The 25,925-nt window shown below is 42.0% G+C and overlaps 1 protein-coding gene across 2 annotated transcripts in view; it reads left to right on the top strand.

The window, feature by feature from the left end:
* POT1 (protection of telomeres 1) overlaps window positions 1-25,925 on the top strand; it is a 159,782-nt gene that overhangs the window by 48,240 nt on the left and 85,617 nt on the right. For both annotated transcript variants that reach the window (XM_068131538.2, XM_078786863.1), the window contains exons 6-8: window positions 15,647-15,733; window positions 16,107-16,221; window positions 23,621-23,751. In XM_068131538.2, the coding sequence (XP_067987639.2) occupies window positions 15,647-15,733; window positions 16,107-16,221; window positions 23,621-23,751 (333 nt within the window). The remainder of the gene's footprint in view (window positions 1-15,646; window positions 15,734-16,106; window positions 16,222-23,620; window positions 23,752-25,925) is intronic.

Consider the following 25,925-nt stretch of genomic DNA (forward strand, 5'->3'; position numbering starts at 1 on the left):
ACCAAGAACTTCCAGGACAGAAGTTGGTATTTCAAAAAAGTGGAATTTGGGTGAAATTAGTGGGGGTAGAAAAGATCAAGGTTTTGGATGGGGGAAGATAAGAGATGGTGGTGAACAGCTGTTTTAAAGACCTGGAGGGTGGATACCCTGGAGGGTTTTGTATTTAATACCTCACACTAATTGCAACAAAAACTCGCTCACTTGTTTTGTGTCCCTGAATATATCCTCTTTGACCCCAAAAAAATCTTAAGAGATCCTCTGGGGGGAAGTTCTCAAATCGGCAAAATCCAATATGGCCGCTATCCGTCTTAGTGACAATTGTTATTTAAAAAATCAAAAGCAAAACAATCATGAGTAATACCACTTTTTATGGGTTTTTGGGGTCGAGGAATTAAATTCTGATCTTATTTTGGTGATATAAGGTCACAGAAACTCTACGAGGTCACCATCAAGGTCATTTTGGGACAACAAGATAAGAATAATGCATAATGCAAATATGCAGTTGTTGTTTTTTTAGCAGTGGAGAATCTGCTTCTGATCTTATTTTGATGATTAGAGGTCATGCTCATTCTTTGTTGGAGTCAAAAAGAACATTCTTGTGTATCTTCTGAAAAGATTTCGTTTTAAGTAAAACAAAAATTTGAAAATAAGTAGTGTTAAGTTCCGAGTAAGAAAGCGTGCAGTAGCAGTAAGAGCAATATTTTTCCATGTTATATTTTTTTGCAATGGGCATCTTTCAGTTGTGATAATATGAAGTGTTTGATGTTTACTAAGTGTAGATAGTGGTTTCTGTTTTCAGCCATGGAGGTATCTGAAGTGTGTGCCATCTGCAAGAAATCTATAGACGAGAGAGGGTCAACGGCATCAACTCTTGGAGAAAAGGGAAGTTCTGCCATCAACCAGGCCAGCAACGCAAGAAAAGACAGCATTCACACTGTGCCTGGAGAAAAGGTACACAAAGACTGTCGCCGCACATACTGTCACCCACAACAGATAGCCAAGGACACCAAGCAAGAAGAGTCAAAGCCAAGCACAAGCAATGACAGACAAGTACTTAGGTCATCTGAGGAAAGGTTCTCTTTCCAGACGGATTGCCTTTTTTGTGTTAGACCAGCAACGTTTGGAAGAAAGAGGAAGAAGCAGGAAGTTCTTCAAATCAAGACCATTGAATTCAAAGAAACGCTCCTGGCAACATGTCGCGAACGAGCATATGATTGGTCAGGTACTGTCAAGGCGCGAATTCTGCATGTTCATGACCTGCACGCTGCAGATGCAGTGTACCATCAGACCTGCAGCATCAATTTCCGCACAAAGAAGCAGATACCCATGGCTCAGCAGATGAACACGGAAATCTCCAAGAGAGCAAAGCTTGGAAGGCCTAAAGCTGATGAGAAGACTGAAGCATTCTTGGATGTTGCAAAATATCTTCAAGAAAATGACGACGAGCAGATCACCGTCAATGATCTCATTACCCTTATGCAACAGAAACTGTCAGACACAAAACATGAGGCATATGGCTGCACCCACATGAAGACGAGGCTGCATGAACACTTTGGTGAGAGGATAATCCAGACAAATTAATGGAAAGCCAAACGTGGTTATCTTCAGGACAACAGCCAGGGAGGTGTTACAGGAATACTACAAAAAGCAGCAGCAGAAAACTAACACAGCTGAATCCTACGCAAATACATCACTGCGGAGCATACTGGAAACTGGGCATTACATCTACAGGCCATCCAAGACATGCTGCCTTATCTAGCATCCTCGGGTCACAATCTGTATACCAAATCAGCCAGGTTGTATCTGCAGCAGATGTCCGACCTCAAGGCTCAACACCCTGATGTTCAGCAACGTTTTGAAGAGGGGTTCCACGTGATTCGACGAAGCGATCGCCTGTGGGCAGGTCTTTCTTCCGACCTGATCATTGAGCAGGTCTTGATGAGAAGTCTGAAGACCAGCGGAGGAATGATGCACACGTGGTCGAGGAATGATGGAGCAACAACGCCTGCTGTGGCTGCTTTCGATGCCTGCCTGTGCAGAAGTAAACCAGGCAATGCAGGAGCTCACAGGGGTGAACAACAACACCGGCGAACAAAACAAGGACATGACCACAGCAAGACAAGCCCGTGACTGGAAGGACACTCTGTCAGTTCTCGAGTATCTACAAGGGCGAAATCCATTCAGCAATGACTGAAGTCTGCGGAGCATTGCCACTGGAGTCAATGCCCATCCAACTGTTAACGTCGATTCAGCTCAGTCGGTTGGGGAATCGATATTAAGGTCAATGGATGAAAGAACAACAGCTGAGTACACCTTCAAGAAGAAAGACCAAGCAGTCACATTCGGCATGAAGTCATCTGTCAAGATTGATAGTGATCAAGTCCAGGTTGACCCACAGCTTCTCTTCCAGAGACTAATTACAGTTGCGCAAAAAGTTGATGAACTAGAGTCAGCCTTCAAGCATGAACTATGCAGCTATCCACCAGCGCTCTTTGATTCCTCTCTTTTTCTCAGCCCTTGCTGGTGCCATCAGGGATCTCCTCGGATCTGATGTTCCTGCAATTATCCCAGATGATGACACCCAGTATGTCTTGGATGGAGGGGCACTTCTTCAACGCATCCCATGGTCTCGCGGAGCAACATACAAAGACATCTGTCACCAGTACACGGAATATGTGACGAAGAGGTATGGAAATGCATTGTCGTGTTCGATGGTTATGAGAGCATCAATGCAAAGGACATGACACACCAGAGACGATCGAAAGGAAATGCTGGCGCAACTGTGACATTTGCAGCTGACATGCCTCTTACAATGAAGAAGGAGCAGTTCCTTGCAAACAAACAGAATAAGCAGCGATTCATTTTCATGCTGAGTGAAGAACTGCAGAAAAAAAACTGTGAGACGCACCATGCTTCAGGGGATGGTGACCTCCTGATTGTGCAGAAGACCGTGCAGTCTGCTGCTGCCACCAACACTGAGCTAGTTGATGATGACACAGACCTCCTCAACCTCCTCATCTACCATGCAAGTCTGGAATCCCATGACATCTTCTTTTGTCCTGAGCCAAAAAAGAACAGAAAGAAGCCTCACATTTGGAACATCAAAGCTACAAAACAACTACCGGGTCCAGACATATGCAAGCACGTGCTCTTTATACATGCAGTTCGTGGATGTGACACAACATCTCGCCTCCATGGAATAGGAAAGGGAGCGTCTCTCAAGTGATTCAACGCAAGGAGCGCATTCCGTGAGCAGGCCAAGGTGTTTGACACACCTTTTGCTTCCAAGCAAGATGTCACAGATGCAGGAGCAAAAGCATTGGTGATCCTCTACAATGGAAAACCCACTGACACCTTGGACTTCCTCCGTCATCAGCACTTCTGTGAGAAGGTGGCTTCAAGCTCATCTCCCGTTCAACCACAGATGTTGCCACCAACAGCAGGAGCAGCAATGTACCACAGCCTGCGTGTGTACCTGCAAGTTCAAGAATGGAAGGGATCGGCAGATGGACTTCGTCCGACCGAGTGGGGGTGGCGGGAGTGTGACGAGGGGCTTGTACCATTCCAGACAGCTCCTGCTCCTGAAAAACTGCTGCAGGTGATCAGGTGCAACTGTCAGGCTGACTGTAGCACCCTGAGATGCACATGCAAGAAAAATAACATTGAGTGTACTCTAGCTTGTGGAAACTGCAGGGGATCTGGCTGCACGAACTCGCTACAGATGCCATGTGATGATGATGATGATGATGATGATGATGAGTTCTGAATTTCTTTATAAACTTGAATTCTTCATTGATTTGAATCCTCTTCACCAAACATTAAGCATGGTGTATACTAATAAGTAATTTGAACAACCATGCAAGAACACTGATTTGTGGCCAAAAAAAATCCGTTTTTGGTAGGGTTAAACATCGATGATTTTCATAATTTCCCCCCAGACAATTCCTTCAGACTTTTTTCATGTGATAGAAGACATATCCAGGAATCAAAATTCGTTGAGTTTGTTTTTGTTGCAATTTGTGTGAGGTTGCACAGCTATTTTTCATAAAATGCCTGAACTAAAATCCTCACCCGGCCTCTCCCAAAAGCAGGAGCTTTTACACGACAACCTTACAGTATCTGCCTTTTAATGGATGTTCACTGCCTCCTTAGTCCATGTTTATTTAATAAGATGACTTACTCTGCCAAATATGCTGATACAAGAATATATCTAACCTCTATGATCACACGGTCCATACTGTTCCTACTTAACGCGATCTTCGTCATTTGTGAAAAGTGATATTTATGTATGTATATATATATATATATATATACTAGCTTGGCACGGCTCGCTGCGCTCGCCTCACCAAGCGTCGTTACTGAGGAACGGGCTTATTTTAGCTGAGGAAGATGACTGCACCTGAGTTGCTGTGTTGTCATGATTTACACCAATCATAATACAAACAATTATTTTGCACAAATGTATTTGTTGTGTTTATGATATTACATTTTTATTGGCAATTTAGGTTGAAGATTTAGGTTGAATGTTTTTTTTTCAAGAAAGAACCCCTCAGCACATACATAGGGGAGGGGTAGGTGCAGACTGGAAGTTTGGGACGATTACACCTCACCAGCACGTAATTCAAAACACCTCACCACCACGTAATTCAAAACACCTCACCACCACGTAATTCAAAACACCTCACCACCACGTAATTCAAAACACCTCACCACCAAGTAATTCAAAACACCTCACCACCACGTAATTCAAAACACCTCACCACCACGTAATTCAAAACACCTCACCACCACGTAATTCAAAACACCTCACCACCACGTAATTCAAAACACCTCACCACCACGTAATTCAAAACACCCCACCACCAAGTAATTCAAAACACCGCACCACCACGTAATTCAAAACACCTCACCACCAAGTAATTCAAAACACCTCACCACCACGTAATTCAAAACACCGCACCACCACGTAATTCAAAACACCTCACCACCACGTAATTCAAAACACCTCACCACCACGTAATTCAAAAACACCTCACCACTACGTAATTCAAAACACCACACCACCACGTAATTCAAAACACCTCACCACCAAGTAATTCAAAACACCTCACCACCACGTAATTCAAAACACCTCACCACCTCGTAATTCAAAACACCTCACCACCAGGTAATTCAAAACACCTCACCACCAAGTAATTCAAAACATCGCACCACCACGTAATTCAAAACTCCTCACCACCAAGTAATTCAAAACACCTCACCACCACGTAATTCAAAATACCTCACCACCAAGTAATTCAAAACACCTCACCACCACGTAATTCAAAACATCTCACCACCAAGTAATTCAAAAACACCTCACCACTACGTAATTCAAAACACCACACCACCACGTAATTCAAAACACCTCACCACCAAGTAATTCAAAACACCTCACCACCACGTAATTCAAAACACCTCACCACCACGTAATTCAAAACACCTCACCACCAGGTAATTCAAAACACCTCACCACCAAGTAATTCAAAACATCGCACCACCACGTAATTCAAAACTCCTCACCACCAAGTAATTCAAAACACCTCACCACCACGTAATTCAAAACACCTCACCACCACGTAATTCAAAACACCCCACCACCAAGTAATTCAAAACACCGCACCACCACGTAATTCAAAACACCTCACCACCAAGTAATTCAAAACACCTCACCACCACGTAATTCAAAACACCGCACCACCACGTAATTCAAAACACCTCACCACCAAGTAATTCAAAACACCGCACCACCACATAATTCAAAACACCTCACCACCAAGTAATTCAAAACACCTCACCACCACGTAATTCAAAACACCTCACCACCAAGTAATATAAAACACATCACCACCAAGTAATTTAAAACACATCACCACCAAGTAATTTAAAACACCTCACCACCACGTAATTCAAAACACCTCACCACCACATAATTCAAAACACCTCACCACCAAGTAATTCAAAACACCTCACCACAACGTAATTCAAAACACCTCACCACCAAGTAATTTAAAACACATCACCACCAAGTAATTCAAAACACCTCACCACCAAGTAATTTAAAACACATCACCACCAAGTAATTTAAAACACATCACCACCAAGTAATTCAAAACACCTCACCACAACGTAATTCAAAACACCTCACCACCACATAATTCAAAACACCTCACCACCAAGTAATTCAAAACACCTCACCACCAAGTAATTCAAAACACCTCACCCCCACGTCATTTAAAAACACCTCAACACCACGTCATTTAAAACACCTCACAGCCACAAAATTAAAATCACCTCACCACCACGTCATTTAAAAACACCTCAACACCAAGTAATTCAAAACACCTCACCACCAAGTAATTCAAAAAACCTCACCACCACGTAATTCAAAACACCTCACCACCAAGTAATTCAAAACACCTCACAGCCACGAAATTAAAAACACCTCACAGCCACAAAATTAAAAACACCTCACATCCACAAAATTAAAAACACCTCACAGCCACGAAATTAAAAACACCTCACAGCCACGAAATTAAAAACACCTCACAGCCACGAAATTAAAAACACCTCACAGCCACGAAATTAAAAACACCTCACAGCCACGAAATTAAAAACACCTCACAGCCACGAAATTAAAAACACCTCACAGCCACAAAATTAAAAACACCTCACAGCCACAAAATTAAAAACACCTCACTGCCACGAAATTAAAAACACCTTACAGCCACGTAATAAAAACACCTCACTGCCATGAAATTAAAAACACCTCACAGCCACGAAATTAAAAACACCTCACTGCCACGAAATTAAAAACACCTCACAGCCATAAAACATGTAATAAAAGCATCCCACGACCATGAAATTAAAAACACCCCACAGCCACAAAATTAAAAACACCTTACAGCCACGTAATAAAAACACCTCACAGCCACGTAATAAAAACACCTCACCACCACGAAATTGAAAACACCTCACCACCACGAAATTGAAAACACCTCACAGCCATAAAATACGTAATAAAAACATCCCACCACCATGAAATTAAAAACACCTCACCACCACGTAATTCAAAACACCTCACCACCACGTAATTCAAAACACCTCACCACCAAGTAATTCAAAACACCTCACCACCACGTAATTCAAAACACCTCACCACCACGTAATTCAAAACACCTCACCACCACGTAATTCAAAACACCTCACCACCAAGTAATTCAAAACACCTCACCACCACGTAATTCAAAACACCTCACCACCACGTAATTCAAAACACCTCACCACCACGTAATTCAAAACACCTCACCACCAAGTAATTCAAAACACCTCACCACCAAGTAATTCAAAACACCTCACCACCAAGTAATTCAAAACACCTCACCACCACGTAATTCAAAACACCTCACCACACATAATTTAAAACACCTCACCACCAAGTAATTTAAAACACCTCACAGCCATAAAACACGTAATAAAAACACCTCACAGCCACAAAATTAAAAACACCTCACAGCCACGAAATTAAAAACACCTCACAGCTACGAAATTAAAAACACCTCACAGCCACGAAATTAAAAACACCTCACAGCCACGAAATTAAAAACACCTCACAGCCACAAAATTAAAAACACCTCACAGCCACGAAATTAAAAACACCTCACAGCCACGAAATTAAAAACACCTCACAGCCACGAAATAAAAAACACCTCACAGCCACGAAATAAAAAACACCTCACAGCAAAATTAAAAACACCTCACAGCTACGAAATAAAAAACACCTCAGCCACAAAATTAAAAACACCTCACAGCAAAATTAAAAACACCTCACAGCTACAAAATTAAAAACACCTCACAGCCACGAAATTAAAAACACCTCACAGCCACGAAATTAAAAACACCTCACAGCTACGAAATTAAAAACACCTCACAGCTACGAAATTAAAAACACCTCACAGCCACGAAATTAAAAACACCTCACAGCCACGAAATTAAAAACACCTCACAGCCACGAAATTAAAAACACCTCACAGCCACGAAATTAAAAACACCTCACAGCCACGAAATTAAAAACACCTCACAGCCATGAAATTAAAAACACCTTACAGCCACGTAATAAAAACACCTCACCGCCATGAAATTAAAAACACCTCACAGCCACGAAATTAAAAACACCTCACAGCCATGAAATTAAAAACACCTCACAGCCATGAAATTAAAAACACCTCACTGCCACGAAATTAAAAAGACCTCACAGCCACGAAATTAAAAACACCTCACTGCCACGAAATTAAAAACACCTCACAGCCACGAAATTAAAAACACCTCACAGCTACGAAATTAAAAACACCTCACAGCCATGAAATTAAAAACACCTCACAGCCATGAAATTAAAAACACCTCACAGCCACGAAATTAAAAACACCTCACAGCCACGAAATTAAAAACACCTCACAGCTACGAAATTAAAAACACCTCACAGCTACGAAATTAAAAACACCTCACAGCTACGAAATTAAAAACACCTCACAGCCACGAAATTAAAAACACCTCACAGCTACGAAATTAAAAACACCTCAAAGCCACGAAATTAAAAACACCTCACAGCCACGAAATTAAAAACACCTCACAGCCACGAAATTAAAAACACCTCACAGCCATGAAATTAAAAACACCTCACAGCCACAAAATTAAAAACACCTCACAGCCACGAAATTAAAAACGCCTCACTGCCACGAAATTAAAAACACCTCACAGCCACGAAATTAAAAACGCCTCACTGCCACGAAATTAAAAACACCTCACTGCCACGAAATTAAAAACACCTCACAGCCACGAAATTAAAAACGCCTCACAGCCACAAAATTAAAAACACCTCACTGCCACGAAATTAAAAACACCTCACAGCCACGAAATTAAAAACGCCTCACTGCCACAAAATTAAAAACACCTCACTGCCACGAAATTAAAAACACCTCACAGCCATGAAATTAAAAACACCTCACAGCCACGAAATTAAAAACACCTCACAGCCACGAAATTAAAAACGCCTCACAGCCACAAAATTAAAAACACCTCACTGCCACGAAATTAAAAACACCTCACAGCCACGAAATTAAAAACGCCTCACTGCCACAAAATTAAAAACACCTCACTGCCACGAAATTAAAAACGCCTCACTGCCACGAAATTAAAAACACCTCACAGCCACGAAATTAAAAACGCCTCACTGCCACAAAATTAAAAACACCTCACTGCCACGAAATTAAAAACACCTCACAGCCACGAAATTAAAAACACCTCACTGCCACGAAATTAAAAACACCTCACAGCCATAAAACATGTAATAAAAGCATCCCACGACCATGAAATTAAAAACACCCCACAGCCACAAAATTAAAAACACCTTACAGCCACGTAATAAAAACACCTCACAGCCACGTAATAAAAACACCTCACCACCACGAAATTGAAAACACCTCACCACCACGAAATTGAAAACACCTCACAGCCATAAAATACGTAATAAAAACATCCCACCACCATGAAATTAAAAACACCTCACCACCACGTAATTCAAAACACCTCACCACCACGTAATTCAAAACACCTCACCACCAAGTAATTCAAAACACCTCACCACCACGTAATTCAAAACACCTCACCACCACGTAATTCAAAACACCTCACCACCACGTAATTCAAAACACCTCACCACCAAGTAATTCAAAACACCTCACCACCACGTAATTCAAAACACCTCACCACCACGTAATTCAAAACACCTCACCACCACGTAATTCAAAACACCTCACCACCAAGTAATTCAAAACACCTCACCACCAAGTAATTCAAAACACCTCACCACCAAGTAATTCAAAACACCTCACCACCACGTAATTCAAAACACCTCACCACACATAATTTAAAACACCTCACCACCAAGTAATTTAAAACACCTCACAGCCATAAAACACGTAATAAAAACACCTCACCACCACGAAATTAAAAACACCTCACAGCCACGAAATTGAAAACACATCACAGCCATAAAACACTTAATAAAAACACCTCACAGCCACAAAATTAAAAACACCTCACAGCCACGAAATTAAAAACACCTCACAGCTACGAAATTAAAAACACCTCACAGCCACGAAATTAAAAACACCTCACAGCCACGAAATTAAAAACACCTCACAGCCACAAAATTAAAAACACCTCACAGCCACGAAATTAAAAACACCTCACAGCCACGAAATTAAAAACACCTCACAGCCACGAAATAAAAAACACCTCACAGCCACGAAATTAAAAACACCTCACAGCAAAATTAAAAACACCTCACAGCTACGAAATAAAAAACACCTCAGCCACAAAATTAAAAACACCTCACAGCAAAATTAAAAACACCTCACAGCTACAAAATTAAAAACACCTCACAGCCACGAAATTAAAAACACCTCACAGCCACGAAATTAAAAACACCTCACAGCTACGAAATTAAAAACACCTCACAGCTACGAAATTAAAAACACCTCACAGCCACGAAATTAAAAACACCTCACAGCCACGAAATTAAAAACACCTCACAGCCACGAAATTAAAAACACCTCACAGCCACGAAATTAAAAACACCTCACAGCCACGAAATTAAAAACACCTCACAGCCACGTAATAAAAACACCTCACCGCCATGAAATTAAAAACACCTCACAGCCACGAAATTAAAAACACCTCACAGCCACGAAATTAAAAACACCTCACAGCCATGAAATTAAAAACACCTCACAGCCACGAAATTAAAACACCTCACCGCCATGAAATTAAAAACACCTCACAGCCACGAAATTAAAACACCTCACCGCCATGAAATTAAAAACACCTCACAGCCACGTAATAAAAACACCTCACCGCCATGAAATTAAAAACACCTCACAGCCACGAAATTAAAAACACCTCACAGCCACGAAATTAAAAACACCTCACCGCCATGAAATTAAAAACACCTCACAGCCACGAAATTAAAAACACCTCACAGCCACGAAATTAAAAACACCTCACAGCCATGAAATTAAAAACACCTCACAGCCATGAAATTAAAAACACCTCACTGCCACGAAATTAAAAAGACCTCACAGCCACGAAATTAAAAACACCTCACTGCCACGAAATTAAAAACACCTCACAGCCACGAAATTAAAAACACCTCACAGCTACGAAATTAAAAACACCTCACAGCCATGAAATTAAAAACACCTCACAGCCATGAAATTAAAAACACCTCACAGCCACGAAATTAAAAACACCTCACAGCCACGAAATTAAAAACACCTCACAGCTACGAAATTAAAAACACCTCACAGCTACGAAATTAAAAACACCTCACAGCTACGAAATTAAAAACACCTCACAGCCACGAAATTAAAAACACCTCACAGCTACGAAATTAAAAACACCTCAAAGCCACGAAATTAAAAACACCTCACAGCCACGAAATTAAAAACACCTCACAGCCACGAAATTAAAAACACCTCACAGCCATGAAATTAAAAACACCTCACAGCCACGAAATTAAAAACACCTCACAGCCACGAAATTAAAAACGCCTCACTGCCACGAAATTAAAAACACCTCACAGCCACGAAATTAAAAACGCCTCACTGCCACGAAATTAAAAACACCTCACTGCCACGAAATTAAAAACACCTCACAGCCACGAAATTAAAAACGCCTCACAGCCACAAAATTAAAAACACCTCACTGCCACGAAATTAAAAACACCTCACAGCCACGAAATTAAAAACGCCTCACTGCCACAAAATTAAAAACACCTCACTGCCACGAAATTAAAAACACCTCACAGCCATGAAATTAAAAACACCTCACAGCCACGAAATTAAAAACACCTCACAGCCACAAAATTAAAAACGCCTCACAGCCACAAAATTAAAAACACCTCACTGCCACGAAATTAAAAACACCTCACAGCCACGAAATTAAAAACGCCTCACTGCCACAAAATTAAAAACACCTCACTGCCACGAAATTAAAAACGCCTCACTGCCACGAAATTAAAAACACCTCACAGCCACGAAATTAAAAACGCCTCACTGCCACAAAATTAAAAACACCTCACTGCCACGAAATTAAAAACACCTCACAGCCACGAAATTAAAAACACCTCACTGCCACGAAATTAAAAACACCTCACAGCCACGAAATTAAAAACACCTCACAGCCATAAAACACGGAATAAAAATACCTCACCACCACGAAATTGAAAACACCTCACAGCCACGAAATTAAAAACACCTCACTGCCACAAAATTAAAAACACCTCACTGCCACGAAATTAAAAACACCTCACAGCCACGAAATTAAAAACACCTCACTGCCACGAAATTAAAAACACCTCACAGCCACGAAATTAAAAACGCCTCACTGCCACGAAATTAAAAACACCTCACAGCCATAAAACACGCAATAATAATACCTCACCACCACGAAATTGAAAACACCTCTCCACCAAGTAATTCAAAACCACCACAACGTTATTAAAAACACTTCACAACCACGGAAACAAAAGTTTGAGGGAGTCGTTAAGTGAGAACACAGACACTGCCCAGATGTGTCGATATATAGATAAATGACCCATTGCATGTAAATAGAGGGGGGGGGATTGTCACCGTACTCGCAAGCCGTTCGCTTTGGACCAAACCATTTCATGTAAATAGAGGGGGGGGATATAATTTTAGATATAGATATAGTACGGGCAATGCCCTAGTGAAATGAATACGCTCTCAAATGTGCCATCCGAGGCAGAGTGTGTCCTGTCATTGTTTAAACCAATCATAATTCAAACAATTATTTTGCACAAATGTATTTGTAATATACGTGATATCACATTTTATAAACAATTGAAGTTGAAAAAAAAATTTTTTCCCCAAAAACATTCCCAAAAATAAAATTGGAAAATTCTTCTTTAAAAAATACCCTTAAGACATACCGACGGGAGAGATATGTGCATACCGGAAGTTTGGTACGATTTCACAAAAGTCTGAGGGACTAGTTCAGTGACAAGACAACACAACACAAGACCAGACAAGACAGACACTGCACAGATATTTATATGTACAGTGCATTCAGAAAGTATTCAGACCCCTTCACTTTTTTCACATTTTGTTATGTTGCAGCCTTAAGCTGAAATCGTTTAAATTCATTTTTTCCCTCATCAATCTACACTCAATACCCCAAAATGGCAAAGAGAAAACAGGATTTTAGAAAGTTTTGCAAATTTATTAAAAAGAAAAAACTGAAATATCACATTGACATAAGTATTCATACCCTTTGCTATGACACTTGAAATTTAGCTCAGGTGCCTCCCATTTCTCTTGATCATCTTTGAGATGTTTCTACACCTGGAATGGAGTCCACCTGTGGTAAATTCAATAATTATTGACTGGACATGATTTGGAAAGACACACACCTGTCTATATAAGAAGGTCTCACAGCTGACAATGCATGTCAGAGCAAAAACCAAGCCATGAGGTCGAAGGAACTGCCTGCAGAGCTCAGAGACAGGATTGTGTCGAGGCACAGATCTGGGGAAGCCTACAAAAAAATTTCTGATGCATTGAAGGTTCCCAAGAGCACAGTGGCCTCCATAATTATTAAATGGAAGAAGTTTGGAACAACCAGGACTCTTCCTAGAGCTGGCCGCCCGGCCAAACTGAGCAATCGGGGGAGAAGGGCCTTGGTAAGAGAGGTGACCAAGAACCCGATTGTCACTCTGGCTGAGCTCCAGACTGGGACTCTGGCTGTGTGGAGATGGGAGAAACTTCCAGAAGGACAACCATCACTGCAACACCCCACCGATCTGGGCTTTATGGCAGAGTGGCCATACGGAAGCCAAACAGTTCAATCTTGGTTTCATCAGACCACAGAATCTTATTTCTCACAGTCTGAGAGTCCTTTAGGTGCTTTTTTGAAAACTCCAAGCGGGCTTTCATGTGTCTTTCACTGAGGAGAGGCTTCCGTCTTCCTACACAACTCATCCACCAAGTTTTGCCATAACGCATCCACAACGTTTTGAGATATTGACTTGTGGATTTTTTTTTTTTTGTATACAACATCGAGGCTCATGTAAGAGCTAACATCAATCACCAAAAAGACAAACTAACACATAAAACATATGATAAAGGGAGTATGAGACAAGATGGGGAGAGAGGGAAGCACACAAGTACAACAGTAGAGAACAGGGACATCGGGAGATCTGTGCGAGGGGGAGGACTTGGGGGGGGGGGAGGAGGCGTGGGAAGGCCGGGGATGGGGGGGGATGGGGGTGGGAACGGCATAAAACATATGGACACTGCCTGGACTTCCAGGAAAGAAGTTGGTATTTCAAAAAAGTGGATCTGGGGTGAATTAACGGGGGTAGAAAAGATCAAGGTTTTGGATGGGGGAAGATAGATGGTGGTGAACAGCTGTTTTAAAGACCTGGAGGGAGGAGTGGGATTGAAGGGAGTGAGGGAGTTTGTTCCAGAGGCAGGAGAAAAGGGGAATGAAGGAGTGAAGGTGAGCAGAGAGTCTTGATTTTGGCAGTTTAACCATAAGAGGGTTGCTGGCAGATCTTGTGCGACCTGTAGGAATATTTGGGGGACAGAGCACAGACAGGGCTGGGGGAGCAAGGGTGGAGAGAAGTCTGTTGAAGACAAAGACCACCACCCTGCCTGTGGTGAGTGAATGAAAGGCCCTCGGAGTTAGCTTCATCAAGTTAAATTTCGGAGTTAGTGCTATATATCGTTTTTATCCCTATCTCGCAATGTTGAAGAAACACTTAAAATATTCTCTGACCGGATCCTCACCAACATCGAATCAATTCGGCCTTGTCACACATCCAACATGTCCACCAAGTTTCGTTCAAATCCGTCCATAATATTTTGAGATATTCTTCACAGACAAATAAATAGACAGACAGGGGTGAAAACAACCTCCATCCACCTTGGGTGGCAGAAGTAACTAATGTGGTGGCCGATTGAGTTTTGATGTTTTTTGGGTGGAATGAAATTTATTAGGAGGTAGGGGATGGAGGATGGATGGGGGAGCGGTCGTGCCAAATGTTTGACGGTTGATGATTTTGCTGCAATGACAATGAACTGGCATCGTAGAGGTTGCGGGTTCAGGTCTGGCTGAAGGCGGCGCTGTAAAGGATTTTAACGGTAAGCTTCAGGAAATGGGCAGCAACATAATTATTATTGGATTGTTTGTAAAAACCCAGCTGGCTTATTCCCGGCCTTCCTTAAGCGGGCGATGTGCCCGCTTTGATCTACACGGGCACCAATCCATTACTTTGTGGCGAACTCTCGAACGCCTCACGGCGGCCTCGTTGCGGCACTTAAACGCTCATTGTAAATCGCAATGTTTCCCGACTCTCCGAGTTAATAATATAAAGTTGTTGGCCTATCAAGTGGTTGATTTTGGTATTTCATTGTCTTTTGCTTGTTGTTGCCCAGACACAAAGCAACGAGCACTGAAGCGATTGTTAATCGGTGACTGTTCCGCTTTTTACTCGTGATCGTGAACCTCCTTTCTTTTCTCCTTGAAGGTTTTACCCAAACCCGCTGAGCTCCCTGGGAAAAGAAGTGAGGGGAACAAGGTGGAATTGGGAGCTTGGCCTCCGAAGCAGCGCAAGGTAGCATACGTGCCGTGCATCCCCACCTGTTCCCAAATATTGTTTGATATTTATTCCAAGGTTGCCAGGCTTTCTGTGAGGTAGCCCTCGCACAACATGCGTTTCTGATCCGTAATCTTTCTTCCGCATGATGCTTCATTGTCTTGATTGTTCAAGGAGCGTTGTTCAAAATGTTAGTTTGGGATCCATCTGTCACGTGGAGATTGAGGGCAGGAGTTTCAGGAAGTGCGAGGGGGATATTTCCCTTGTCGGAATGAATTATTTGTATGTCTGCTGTTTCTTATAACATCTTGAGTGCTGTTGACGTGTGTGGCTGCTTTGTGTAAGAGCAAGGCTGTGCATTATTTATATTGAAGTGAACGGGCCTCTGCAGGGACATTTCAAGGTGTACACCTACACACCTTTATGGAAGGTGCAGACAAACATGGTGGTGAATATCTATGGCGCCGTAAAGCTATTCAAGCCACCAATGCAGTCAAAAGGACCAGGTAAAATTAACCTATCGGATTATAGCACCCCTTTCCTTTCCCTTTTTCATTTTCTTCTCTACCATTTACTGTGTGGATAATGACCACCTTGTGCCCCCCTCTGCCCCTCACCCCACTTGTTAGCCCACAAGATTCTTCCTATTTCTAAAGAAACTGCCAGAAATTAACTTTGTCTTGCGTGTAGGTGATAAGAGAAGCTGCTTCCTTTTCATTATTGGTGATAGGACAACCTGGTATTTGCGTGTATGCCAAAAATGCACAGGTGGTACATTTCGCTGTTTTAATAAGATCGGACTGGATGAGCGATAATGCTCCGAGGGAAGGGGACCGTTGGCCTCGCGTCTGTGCATAACCATCTGGGAAGATTGCTCCTTTGATCCCCGGTCCCAAAGTTTCACCTGAGAACAGCTGTGCCTTCGATTCCTCTTCCTCTACCTGATGCAGAATTAGCACACGAGTTTACTGCTGGCCGACAGTTATGGATTCTTTATTTATATATGTTCAAACCTACAGATGTTTTGAATACGCTCATTGTGTTTATCCATCGGCTTTGTTCTCCACTCCCGTGTAAATTTCCTCTTCCGAATGATTTTGAATGGATAATTTGAGCAATTAATTGTAATCGATGAATTCCTGTTGGCCTTGTGTTCCACGTGATGTCATGATTTCAGAAGTCTTACGGTTAAAATAGTTTGTGAATGACATTTGACAGTATGAGCGTGCAGGGTTCTGTCCCATTTGTCACAGCTGGGAGTCACGTGACCATGCTTCCTGCCCCATGTTTCCCATGCTTCGAGTCTCGTCACAGACCCCCTTGCTGTGAATCTAATATTGTGGTTCTTCTTGCGCTTTGAAGTGTTCCGTGTCTTCTGATTATTATTATTTTTCTTCTTCTTTCCTCTTCCGGCAGTGACTCGTTTATGGAGGACTTTGTCTTGGCACCATCTCTCACCATGTATGCACCATGGTACATAAATTGTTCCAGAACATAGGCGTTAGGAGACGTTGATAAACGATGGAGAGGTCAACACAATATGGAATTTGAATCCGCCATCCAAGCACCACGAGCTGTGCACATCGGGCCAACATGAATTCCGTGTGTGCACTGTCACCCAAGACCTTGTTCGTAAATATTTTACCTCCATCACATAGGGTGAACGGAGGTTATGTTTTCAGCCCGTCTGTCTCTGTCTCTGTCTGTTTATTTGTTTGTCTTTGATCAGGATATCTCAAGTTCTGGACGGATTTGGATGAAACTTTGTGGACAGGTTCTGTGTGTGACAAGGACGAATCACCTCGATTTTGGTGAAGATCCGGATCCAGATACGAGAATTTTTTCAGTGTTTCTTCACCATTGAGAGATTGTGCCAAAAATGATCGCGCGATATTTCAAAACGTTGTGGATGAGTTATGACAAAACTAGGTGGGTGAGCTGGATAGGTGAGAAGAATTTTTTTGGTTCAGGTCATGCTAGTGGGATTCTGGCCATTCAGTGGGATCCAAAACGTAAACCACTCAGCCTGGGTGAGGTATGCGCCCTACCGAGTGTGATTCTCATTACCCTCGCCAGAGGAGAGGGTATTGCATTTGGGCCCGTTTGTTTGTTTGTTTGTTTGTCTGCACAAAACGTGTGTATGTGTGTGAATTACTTTATGCCCTTTAGAACCCCAAGACCCTTCACGACACCGATCTTTCGAACCTTTACAACCATGAGACCCATTAATACGATGAAGACCCACTAACATCCTTAAAACCCTTATGACCCTTGTGACCCCCAAGACCCTTCAGGACACCTAAAACACGTTAGAGCCTTTGAAACCCTAAGACCCTTGAGACCCCAAAGATCCTTTCAAATGCTAAGACCTTTAAGAACACTAACACTATTTAAGGACCATAAAGACTCCAAAGACTCACAATACCCTGAAGACCCTTAAATACTCCACCCAAAGACCCAGATGACCGAGAGCCCCAAAAGACCCCAAGGACCTAAAAGGACAAAGCCGCACACGTGCTGGAGAGGGTTTGCAATTTCCGATTGCTCTTGTTGTTTATGGTATACTTTTCCTCTGGCTGTGGACACCATGTGAATAGTAACATCTTGAGTGCTGTTGACGTGTGTGGCTGCTTTGTGTAAGAGCAAGGCTGTGCATTATTTATATTAAAGTGAACGGGCCACTGCAGGGACATTCCAGAGTGTACACCTACACACCTTTATGCAAGGTGCATTTCCACTCAAAATCCGAGCATGGTGCATAGGCTTTGACAGTGACCCTACTGATCTCTGAGCAGCATGAATTTCCCAACCTACGACTAGTATTTTGTCGTCCTTGAATGAATGAATGAATGAATGACCATGGCCGTTGCACATTCCTTTACAAATGAAAGCACCACCTGAGGCTCACGTGGAGAGATATTTGAGTAGTAGATGCTGAGCAGCTGCCATCTACTCGTGTGAACTGTGATGCTATGCCCAATGATTGCATGAATGAATAATTGTGGTGTGATTGCCTGAACATGTTAAATAGTTAAACTAACACTGACAGGCTACACATTAATTTACAGTAAAAAAAAGTGTGAGGCTTGTTGTGTGGCTCTATCTCATTGGCTCTCACCCTCTGAGCAAAAAGGGCCATTGGATAGGCAACAACTATTCCGTGCCATGTGGCATTAATGAAGAGGCTGAAGAAGACTTTAAATTTTTAAGAGATTGATTAACAGATTGGATGGCGACTCGTATTCTGTAGCTCACTTTGTTGTGTTTGTGCGCTTCCCCTTCTCTCCCCATCTTGTCTTCCGCTCCCTCTTTTTATATATCTTGTTTGTCTGGTTGATTTGTTTGTGAAGTAAATGTTAGCTCTTTCACGAGCCTCGATTCAGTATACAAAAAAAAGGAAAAAAAGAAAAAAGACATTGAGGAATCGAATGAAACCGAACACCGTGATGTTCCTAAGACCATGTAAAGAACATACAGTTGTGGTTTGCTGATCAGTGCAAATGCCCTTCATTGCGAATGACAGCTCAAGCTTTGATGAGGGAACCTGAGATTGAATTCGCTGAACGCATGGCCGCGTCTTGTGCCCCGCAGCACCGAGGCGGCTCCTCGTTCATCCTCGCACATACTCCCGGTCCACCATTACATTCCTCTTTCTTTGCATTAAACGTTTACTCTATCTTTATTCTTGTTAATGTTCTTTATTTACAAGTGGGCGATGAGACGTCATTAGGTTTTCAAAGTACTTTTTATTGGCAGTGCCAGCGGGGATTTTGCTTTGCTCAGAGAAGGCCTCATCACGGCATTTAAATGTGGGCATAAATCTATCCATTTGTCATTCGGATTACAGATGTTGACAATCCAATGGTATTCCTAATCACATTTTATTATTGTGGTTAATTGAGCTGCTCTGAATATACAGACTCGTGCACCTAAAATAATGAACATGTCGTCTCATGCATCTCAGAAAAGCCATTGCTCGCATACGAGGGTCATGATTTGTTTTGGGGTTTTTTAAAACAGAATCTAAGACTCGTAGTGGAGCTGCCACACACACACACAAACATCTCACACAAATGGACATACAGACGACGACACAAGACACAACATAGTAGCTGGGTTTGTCTCGTCGAATGGTCTGAGCTTGGGGAAAGTGCCGTCACTTCCCGAGGGACTCTGGTCCGACTTCCTCTCCGCACTCAACTAGGTATATCCTATGGAGGAATTTCCTCCTCCACATGGATGCCAACTTATGGGGATTGTCCATGCTGTTGTCCTTTTAAAATGCTGAACGTTAAGCAAGCAATCAGCACGTACCATTTTAAAGTATTTTCTATGACTCGGCCAAGGCTTTAACAGCCGACCTCCCAGACTCGCCACACTGAGTCTGGTAATTTGGCCTTTTAAGTCAAAGGTCTAGATGATTCCAACAATACTTGTTTACTTGTTCTCCTCCTTTTCCCTTTATAAGGGGTGTGATCCAATGGTACCAAGCTCCTGCAAGGCCTTGACCATGATACTCCTCCTCTCCCCTCTGTACTCGGCCAACTCTCTCCACCCTCCAACTACCACCACCTTACTTACATCTCTCTTCATACAATCCCCTCATCTCAACCATGGTCTACCTCTTTTCCTCCTACCTAGATCCTTCAACCTATCTGCTCTCTTTGCCATTCTCTCTTCCCCCATCCACACCAAGTGCAGTATTTAAAACAGGCTACGGAATCATTATCAGCACTGGCTCATATCACATCACATTTTGACACAGTTCACTACTCCTTGATAATAACTAGATGGTATTCATAGAATACTTACCCTGCGCAGTCAACTTGTTACGAGCCAACTCTTCTGTTTTTGAACACTTTTTTTTATTTGATCCAATATGGCTGCCAGACCACGTGAGCGATGACATCATAAATTTATATTCTCTGATATAATTGTTACATAGATCACGCTCAATACATTTTAAACTGATCAGACGAAGCATTGTCCCTGTCGAATTATGACGTCATAATTATGGCACAAATGACATCGGTAACAACACCTATTCCCCATATGGAGTTCTTTACAATGAGCCACGTTTCAATTTTTTCCATGCAGTGGTTTTGGAGATGTAGAGGTGCAACATTTTTCGGTTTTTCCAAGATGGCACCTGTACCACATGACCTAGGACGTCATGATTGTTATTTTAAAAATTTTAAAGGAGGAGGCGCTCCTATGGTGAAAATTTTGTGTTCATCAGACCAACAGTTGCTGAAAAAAATGAATAATGATCAGATGGATAAGTGTTGTAATTGTCGAATTATGATGTCATAACGAAGGCACCGATGACATCATCAACATATCTTATTCCCCATGGGGAGTAGTTGACAATGAGCCAGGTCTCAATTTTTTCCATGGAGTGGTTTCAGAGATAGAGGTGCGAAGTTTTTCCAAGATGGCGCCTGTACCACGTGACCTATGACGTCATAATAATTAAAATATTCTACAGGAGGAAGCCCTCCTATGGTGAAAATTTCATGTCGATCAGACCAACGGTTGCCGAGTAAATGATTTTTTTTTTTTATGCAGACACGTACGGCACACGTGTGGCATACGTATGCAACTGAATGCTTAACCCCGCTTGTCGCTTTGCGAACGCAGGGTAAAAATGAACACGTCATGCTTGTCCACCTAGCTATGCAGCCACGATTGGCCTTCTTTGTTTTCTCGACACAAGATTTCGTGCAAATATTGTATACCTATTCCCTTGGTGCTCCAATCGCAAAATCCCCCAGCACTTTGATGATGACTTCTCCGCTCCGGATTCGCTGCGCAGCCATTTGCTAGCTCAATCGGAGATTTGCTTAACGTTGCGCTTTCTAGGATCGCATCCACAAAGTTGTGGAAACTTGCTGAATTGTGTTTTAAATGAACAATTATACAATTTATTTCAGAAAATATCACAGTCCAATTTATTTCATTTTTGCAATTCAATTTCTTATACCATAGATAAGTCGATTTATGAGTAAAAGTCGAGGCCTGGACTTGCGGGGAAACAGTATTGTCTTGTATGGTAATTTCTTAAGCCAAAATTTTGATATCCCATCCCATTTGAAGTTTGCCTTGCCATGCTTGCAATTGTTTTTCCATTAGTTTCTTCATCAAATATCATTCGATGGTACCATCCATAAGTATTGGAACAGTGAAGTCAAATTTGTTATTATTGCGATATACTCAATAAATTTGGATTTGAGATCAAAAGATGAATATGAGGAAAGAGTACAGAAGGTCAGATTTTATTTATCGGTACTTATATGTATATATGTTTTATCATTGTAGAGCAACAGTACTTTTTATGTTCAGTCCCCCCATTTTATGTAAGCATTCCCAAAAACACAAAAAACTGTCATTGACATCACGAACAACGTCAGTCGCTGAAGACTTCTGCAGCAGAATTACAAAGGCTACACCGCAAGATGCAAACCTCTCATCAGCACCAAAAATACAAAGGCCAGATTAGGATTTGCCAAGAAGTAGCCAGTGAATGAGCAGGTGAGTTCTGGAACAAAGTTTTATGCACTGGTGAGACCAAGATAAACCTTTACTAAAGTGAGGAAAAGGGAGAAAGTGTGGAGAAAGGAAGGAACTGCAGATGATCCAAAGAATACTACGTCATCTGTGAAGCGTGGTGGAGATAGTGTCATGGGTTGGGCTTGCGTGGCTCCCTCTGTAACTGGTTCGCTCATCTTTATTTATGATGTAACTAATGATGGCAGCAGCAGAATGAATTCGGAAGTGTACAGAAACATTTTGTCTGCCTATGTACAAGGAAATGCCTCCAAACTCATTGGGCGCTTCACCATGCAGCAAGAGAATGACCCACTGCACTCTGCCGACGCAACCATGGAGTTCATCAGCTAAAAAAAATGCAAGGATCTAGACTGAACCAAGTCAATCTCCTGATTTTAATCCAATGGAGCATGAATTTCACTTGTTGAAGAGGAGACTAAAGTCAGAAACCCCCAAAACAAACAACTGAAAATGGCTGCAGTGAAGGATTTGCAAAGCATCTCAAGGAAGAAACCAAGAGTTTGGTGATGTCGATGGGTCACATGCTTAATGAAGTTATTACATGAAAAGATATGCAACCAAATACTAACTACTGTATTATACGACTCTTACTTTAATTTACTTTAAGGTCATCTGTTACAATACTTATGCTTACCTAAAATTGGGTAGGGGGGGAGCTGAACATGCAAAGGGTTGTTGTGTTCTACAGTGGTAAACCATATATACTTGTATGGGGAGGGGTTGGAGTATATATAGCAATTCTGTACTCTTGCCTCATATACCTCTTTTGATCTCAAATCCAAATTTATGAGTATATAGCAATAATAACAAGTTTGACTTCACTGTTCCAATACTTTTGGAGGGCACTGTCTTTCCTCTATGTTGATATCTCTTTTCAAGTTTTCGATCATTCTGGATATTTGTTGTGTTCCTTTATCCCTCGTTATTTTACAAATTTATTTGTTTGAAGTTTAACTTTTTTCATGGGGATTCACCACATTTGGCTCCCCCCCCCGCCCCCCCCCTACATAGTAAGCATAGTAAGCTGCAGCTGAATGGTCAATGATTCTTAAACCATTCATTTTATTCTAATTGTTCATTTTCATCAACAGAAATCGCATGGCTTTTTGGTGGAATTTGTTTCTCTGTTCAGATGCAGTGCAGAACTTCTGATTATCCCATGGTTATTTGTAGAAATCCTTAAAAGCAATCTCGAGAAGAAACATTATTTCACCTCTTGACATTATGGAACGTTCTGCAAACCTTCGTCTGCCTGTCGTTGTGCATTATCATTAGTTCTGCTGAAAAGTGTTTCCACTGGAGCGAGCCATTGACCAGTGCATCGCATGTTCACAGATCACAGCTTGGTTCTCACAGTGGTTGACCCATCAGCACCCGAGGGCCTACGTTGTGTGCTGTTTGGCAGTTTATCATCTCTGCCTCCTGTCCAGCATGTTGGAGACATCGTAAGATTTCATCGACTCAAGGTGCGTTAAATTACTGAGCAGAGGAAGAAGAGTGAGTTACATTTACACTTTTTGTTTTATGGAATAATAATAATTTCAGTTTTATTGTCAAACACTAAACAAAAAGTTTTAAGCCAAAGAATATTTGGTTCACAAAAAGTAACTGATAAAAAAATCCATTGACATAAATAAACGTCAAAAAACCTGAGAGCTCTGCTATTCAAAAGGTTTAACGTAACTACATTGAAAAATCGTGAAAGTTTACAAAAAGAAAACCAAAGTTAGCAAACTCACAATAAAACATAAACTGACAATATCCAAGCAACATATAAGATTAAAAATGAACAATGATTAAAATGATAAAAACAAAAGAACTTAAATACCTCGGATATTGAAATTCAACAAATGGACGAGGAATGGAATGTGGAATTGTTGGCTTCAGGTTTGTGGTATATCAGTTTGTTTGGAGTTTGGTTGTTGAGGTTGAGAAAAAAGGTGGCGATGACGAATGGAGGTGAGTACAGACTTTGCGAAGTGTTTGACGAGTTCAATGCGCAATCAGCAAGGGAAGCAACACAGAGCTTGTAGAAGGTCAGCATGGGGAAGGTGATCATTCACAAAGCTCTCTTTTGGACTCGCTATACAGTGCGTATCAAAAAAAGGTAATCCGAATTCAAGGGGTTAATATGCAAAGGTTATTTAGTTTGACAATTTACATGTGGTTTACCAATTATGAGGAGATCCTCAGCTTTCCATTGATGCCTTTCATGCATCATTGCTGTCACACATGACTGAGTACATGTTCATTGAAAATGACAAGTTCAAATCGCATTTTTTCAAGTTTGGCTAATCGGTGCAAAACAGTTTGAAATGGACGCATTACTTGTCGACTGCCAAGTTGATTATGTAAAATTGTTAAGCTGGTCTGGTAATCGTCGGTTGCGTCATCCTTTGTTTAAGATGGGCCTACAGTGTATGGGTTTAGAGACAGTCTGAGTCATTGAAAAGATGTTTCAACTTACGACTGAACAGCAGACCTTCGTGGTTGCAACCTTTCACCAAACTGGAAGTTTGCAGCGAACTCGTGATGCGTTCAGGGAACGTTTCCCAGAACGGGAGCCTCCAGCAGCCAAAACCATCTGGGCGAATGTTAGAAAATACCAAGAGCATGGCACTAGCCTCAACCGCACCAAGGGGAATTCTGGAAGGATGTGCACTGGGCGATCGGAAATGAACATTGCAGCAGTAAGGCAGCAAGTTTTGGAGGGTCCCAGGGATACCAGCGCAAGACGAAATGGGACAGGATTGCCTTTGGCAACATTCAACCGAATCACAAGACTGGACCTCCACCAACATCCATATCGGATTCACATCTGGCATCAACTTACGCCAGGGGATTTTTGCCAGGAGGCTGGTGCTTGCCAGATGGCTGATAGCACGATGCGAAGCAGATGTCAATTTCCTGCGGTATCTCGTTATCGGCGACGAAGCTGCTTTCGCCATGGACGGCAAGGTCAATACCCATAATGTTCTTGAATATGCACCGACAGGACAATCCCCGGAATTTAATTTTGATACCAACATGAATTGACAAAAGTGGACTGTTTGGTTGGGACTTTGTGGAAGTGGTCAGGTCAGACCATTTTTATTTCAAAGGAATGTCAATGGTAACAGGTATCTGCAGATGATCAATGATGAAGTTTTACCGCAGCTGGAGGAGAACTTTGAGCGACAGGTTCGTGGTGTCCTCAGATATCTCTGGTGGGCCCAAGACGGCGCCCCAGCATATTGTCTTATCGCTGTCCGAGATCGACTGAGGGAACTCTTTGGAGACCGAGTCATCGCCCTCAACCATGCAGTGGAATGGCCGCCAAGATCACCTGACCTCACACCATGTGATTATTTCCTTTGGGAACATTTAAAGAACAAGGTGTTCGTAACTCCTCCCCGTGATATTGACGAATTGCAGGGCCGTATTCGACATGAAGTGGATGCTTTGCGCAATGACCCGGCTATGTTGAGACGAGCAGTTCAGGGCATGCTCCGCCGCTGTGAGCTTTGTGTTGAAAGGGGAGGTGGACATGTTGAAGGTGTGGGTGCATAAAGGCCAATCATTCCTGAGAAAAGTTCACATCTGACGTTGATTTTGCACCAATTATCCTGACTTGCATCGATTAGCCAAACTTGTAAAAATG

This window comes from Myxine glutinosa, chromosome 11 (assembly GCF_964187855.1).
Source record: "Myxine glutinosa chromosome 11, kmMyxGlut1.1, whole genome shotgun sequence".
In the NCBI taxonomy this organism is placed as follows: domain Eukaryota; kingdom Metazoa; phylum Chordata; class Myxini; order Myxiniformes; family Myxinidae; genus Myxine; species Myxine glutinosa.